General features: G+C 41.3%; 1 protein-coding gene across 2 annotated transcripts in view; it reads left to right on the forward strand.

Moving 5' to 3' along the window:
- Positions 1-5,200, forward strand: part of AOAH (acyloxyacyl hydrolase) — a 76,226-nt gene that overhangs the window by 34,777 nt on the left and 36,249 nt on the right. For both annotated transcript variants that reach the window (XM_008633862.2, XM_017734445.1), the window contains exons 8-12: positions 338-398; positions 902-972; positions 1,479-1,527; positions 1,870-1,918; positions 3,031-3,125. In XM_008633862.2, coding sequence (XP_008632084.1) covers positions 338-398; positions 902-972; positions 1,479-1,527; positions 1,870-1,918; positions 3,031-3,125 — 325 coding nt within the window. The remainder of the gene's footprint in view (positions 1-337; positions 399-901; positions 973-1,478; positions 1,528-1,869; positions 1,919-3,030; positions 3,126-5,200) is intronic.

The following is a 5,200-nucleotide window of genomic DNA, read 5'->3' on the forward strand; positions in this document are numbered from 1 at the left end:
AAAAAAAAAAAAAAAGAAAAAAAAATATATACAAAAATAACTTTTGCCACAGATTTGATGTGTAGTTTGGTTTAGAGACTGCAGGTTTGACGTTGAAGCCATACAGGAGTCCATCAGCCTCACCTCCCAAGCTCAATCAGCAGCTATTGAAATACAGGATTTGCTCTTTTGGGCAGGATCACTTTGCTGAAGTACAAGCACAGAGCCACAACTGAATATGGAGCAGTGAATATCATGCCAGTTATGACCTATTCTGTACGCTGCACTGTGGTTTTTACTTTTTGAATAGATTCCCTTTCATATCTAACACTATGGTTTTTGTTTTTGCTTTTTACAGTGTTCTAAGAAATAAACTGCCTTTTGAAGATTTTGATGGAGATAAATTTAGTACTTTCCCAGTAAGCAAAGCCTTTCCTTTGGTACAGTAATCCCTTGATAATGAGGATGTCTCTGGGATTCCTCCTACTTTCTGCAAAGCCTTATCCATTCATGTGAAAATAGGTATAGGAATAAAGTGAATGGAGGGGTTTTTGTCATAAAATGTCCCATTTCTTCCTGGATGAAAAAGCAATCATTCATGTGTGCCACCTGGGGAGATACTCACATAAAGCTGTGCTCCCTGCAGAAGCAAATTGCTCTGCTGCTGAGTGGTTTGTTTACTGAATTAATAAGAGCTGAAGTAAAGTCATATTAAAAAAAAAAAAATTAAAAACTTGTCTTATTTCTGCACCAAAGTATGCTAGGTGTCACTTGCTAAAGCTTAGCAAAGGGACTCTGGAATACAACCTGTTTACTGGGTTTTATTCCTACACCTTGAGTTAGATTCTCATTTTAGATATTTTAAATTAAAAGTGCAAGAGTAAGAATGACTGTTCTATCTGCTGTTTCTCCTGGCCTTTAGACACTGAGGGGCTATCACTGGCGAGGCAGAGACTGCGATGACAAAAACACCACTGTGTACCCTGGCAGGCGGTAAGGATTTTTAATTCTTTTAAGGGCTTCCTAATAATTGTGGCTTTGAGAAGAATGAGCTCCAGATTTTGCTTTGACCATACTCTTAGACAGCACATCACTGCTTGTTGCTTGATTTCACTGTGAGTGAGACCAGAGGGATTGACCAAGACCAGGGATGGGGCTCATTTGCAGGGGTGGTGCACACATTTCTTTCCTTTCTCTGAAGCATCTGCAGCTAAAATTGGTCAGACAGACCAGAGGTGGAGAGGGAAACCATGCCAATGACTAAAAGGATGAGTTTCATTCAGCAACTTCCAGTATTACCTTTAAATTAATATTGCATTTTGCATTTGCATTTTGCTAGGAAAAATTGCCTCTCCTAGATCCAAAGGGGGGAAACCCCCACCCTTCCATGCAGAAAGGAATTTCAAATTCCTTTTTATTCTTAGTGAAAAATGGCACTAGGGCTCTGATTTCCTGACTTTTTTGGTGACATTGTTTATCCTTTTGTGTCTCTGTTTTAGTCCTGATAATTGGGATGCAAAAAGTGACTCTAACTGCAATGGCATATGGGTAAGTAAATGAAGTTGCACCTTCCTGATTTCTGCTTCTCTTTTGTTCTCTCTGGTCTTTGATTTAGTCTACAAATGTTTCTTTTTTATTTATTCTTGTTTTATTAGCTGATATTAACAATTTGTTTATTGATGCTTATGGTTGTTTAAATTATAGCTTATATGATTAATTTAAATGTACATATACTTACTAAAATAATGTGATGGAAAACATCATTATTATGATGCAGTGCCTCCTGCAGGCAAGCATTCAAGAATAACTAAATTCTCAGCCTCTGTTTTGTACTACCATTCTTCAGGTGCTAGATAGATGTTATTATCTGCCCCTTCTCTTCTTCGACAGGGTGTGGATCCAAAAGATGGAATTCCCTATGAGGAGAAATTCTGCAAAGGTAAATCATTAGAGTCAATACAAGAAACCATGTGTCTTATGTATTAATTTTACAAATATTTCAACATTTGCACAGTCATTCACAAGGCAAGGAAAAGACAACAGGCTTTACAACGTCATGAGAAAGGCAAAATTATTGGATTTTTTAATCTTCAGGATGGGCAAAGATGAAACTTGAAAAACACAGGCTGCTGGTAATTTCCTGCTAGAAGTCAGCTCAGTAATGAAGCTGAATACATAGATCAGGAACAGCAGCAAACAGAGATGTCACCTCTGCATTTTCTCTGGTGCTTGAAGACTGACCCAGAGTAATGGCCTTGGGATTTAGGGAAGCAGTTTAACATCTGCATTTGTCCAATTTTACCTCTTCCCATAAATACATACTTTTTTTCCAGAGAAGGCTTTAAAGGGGTGAAGTGATGGCATCAGCTGATCTCCCTGACCACGACGTGGGTGGCTTCCTGTGTGTCCACATTGCACAAATAAAAACCTCACAAAGCAGCCATGACTGCAGCTGCCACTCACCTCACCTTACTCTGAAATCAGTATCCTGGGGATGAACCATTGCCTGGCAAGGCTCCTCAACATTTTTAGATGAAAGGCAATCTACAAATGTTAAGCGACATTAATTATAAACCAGACAGATTGTTCTAGCAGAAATACTCATATGAGTAGCACATCAACCACCCAGTTCTGTTATAAGAAGCTTTGTGCAATTTTCTGAGTAATCCGATTTCCCTGAATGTTTAAGTACTTTTTAATGCATAATCTATGGATAGTAAAAATAAACACTGTCTGCACAGCAGAACCTCTGCTGAAATAACACACCATTGGAATACAACCAGGATTCTTTTCCGATTAGCAAGACCTCCCCCTGGTTTTCTTGCCCAGTCCCCAGTTGTTTCTCTAGGGTTGTTGGCAAATGCCTGATAGATGGTTTTTGCTGCAGAAAATCCTATTGCAGTGTCTGAACATTGAAGCCAGGTGAAGAGAGGTGTAGTCAGTCACCCTGGGACTCCATCAGCTGCCACTGCTGTTCCTCTTTAAGTGCTCTCCAAGCTCAGTTTCAGTTTGCTCTTTCTGCCCATGTGACTAACCAAATGCATCCATCAGGTGCAGACTCGAAAGGGGTTGTGCTCTTGGGAGACTCGGCCGGCGCTCACTTCCACATCCCTCCCGAGTGGATGACCGTCACACAGATGTCAGCGGTGAGGAATCACGTTCAGGTTGCCAAAACCACTGATTGCCATTTGCTTTCTCTGCTGTGCTGCAGGTTGCCAAGGGGAAACAAGTGCAAAATGCTTCATTGCACTGGAATTTGTAGTTATGGTCTCATGTGTCAGTCCCCTCCTGCACCTGCTCCTATGAAGATAAAAAAGCACAGCCCTGTGCTACTGCAGCTCCTCCGACATCTGTGCAATTGGGTCAGGGAAGAGTTTGGCTGCAGTGTCCCAGTGCTGTGCCAGAGACACAAACCAGGACATCTGGCTTTCCGTGCACGTGCCTGCAGCTCAAGGAGACCTGTGCTGTCTGTAGGATCAGACCTGCCATTAGCAGACTGGTTGGGATGGCTCCTTGCTGTGAGAGTGTTTGCAGAAGTGACCCTGCTGACAGTCAGGGAACTTCTGCTTTAGGAATTTGGCTTTGAAATGACATGCCCTGGATTGTTTTCCCTCCTCCTGTGGCATATGTGAAATAGATCTCATAACTCCAGTGTTCAGGATTTGAGGCTTGTTGAACAAATGCATCCGCAGGTATTTGAGGGTCATCCAAGTATTTACAATAGATTTGTCCTTAAGGGAAGAGTTCCTGTGACCGTAAAATATCACTGCCACACCGATGTCTATCCTTGGGTGGTATCCCAGCACTTCCTATTTTCAAACAAGAAAATGCACCTGACTGTGAGCTATACTGAACCTGGTGCAGGTCACTGGCATGTAATGAAATAACTGAGAGGAAAAGATCATTCCAGCAAACTGCAATTATGGGGGTGGAGATAAATGCGCAGGTATGCTCCTGACCTTCATTGTCACTCCCTAGCGAGGGAGGACTGTACCTTGTCCTTCTCTGCACAAGGGTCTGTTGCACAGGGGTGAGCAGATAGATCATCATGGCCCACCTTTCCTGGTGAAAACCTGCTACTCCTCCACTGGTGTCTGTAGAATAAGGTTACGGACATTTTCTGGAGAACAATTCTTTTTCCAGAATGTTAGTAGTTGCAGCGCTGTGGGAGGTCTGAGAGTTTCATGGATTTTTTCCACTTTTGCTCCCAGAGCTGATTTAAATGTTGCAGATTAGCTGTTGTTTTTCTTTGTTAAATGCTTATGAGCAACAATTAGAAGAATGACACTGATGACAGAACTGATGAAGAACATAATAAATTAGCACTAATGATAATTGAGATTATCTCGTCTAATAAAGATGATCATAATACTGATGGAGATAACGATTCTGGCAGTAACACTGGTAGTAAAGCCATGTAAGCAAGACCAGTTTTAGACTGTGTCAGCATTTTATTATCACTGTAATGAAGATTTAGAAAGGATTTCTCTTGCTTGAAGCTTGCTGGTCAAGGTCTGGTAATAGCATGCCAGGCACAAGCTTCAAGGTTGGGAGCTGGAGTGCAGACTACAAAAATGAGTTTTGGAAGCTCTCTGTTACTGTCTGATGAGTGTACAGCAGCTTGCATGGGAAGGGAACTGGTGCTCTCTGTGTAAGGCCCAAAAAATATATGTGAGGTTTGGGATAGGAAAGAGCATGTTTTTTCCTGGGACTATTTGCAAGCTTTCCTACCAACCTGGCAAAAATAGTTAAATATTAATGCAGACACATAGAGAGCTCAGTTGTATAAAAACTATTACCTGTGATTAAGCTCGAGCAAAAGTAAAAAGTTATTTCATTTGGAGCTCGCCATGAGTGAGAAAGTTGTCACCTGAGCACGAAAGTTCTAGCAAAACCATTTCTGAACCAATTCAGACTTTATCACTGGCTCTGCCTCTTGCTTGTCCTCTAGGTCTTGCTTTCTCTATGGAGAATGTCAATAGCAGCAATTTAACTCCCTTGGGGTTGCGCAGGTGCAATACTCTTGTCTCTTGTGTTGTATTAAATGCCACTGGCAAATATCCTTCATCTCTAGGCTTAATTAACAAATTAACTGGCTTCAATTATTTTTCAGTGCAAGGCTTCCCTCGAGGAGAATTTTTAAGCACATCCAGGGATGGTTTTGTGACCAGAGAGAGTGCAGAGGGTCTTTGTCCTAATCTTACAGAAAACATCTTTAATC

This window comes from Corvus brachyrhynchos, unplaced genomic scaffold, assembly GCF_000691975.1.
Source record: "Corvus brachyrhynchos isolate BGI_N302 unplaced genomic scaffold, ASM69197v1 scaffold94, whole genome shotgun sequence".
Classification (NCBI taxonomy): Eukaryota; Metazoa; Chordata; class Aves; order Passeriformes; family Corvidae; genus Corvus; species Corvus brachyrhynchos.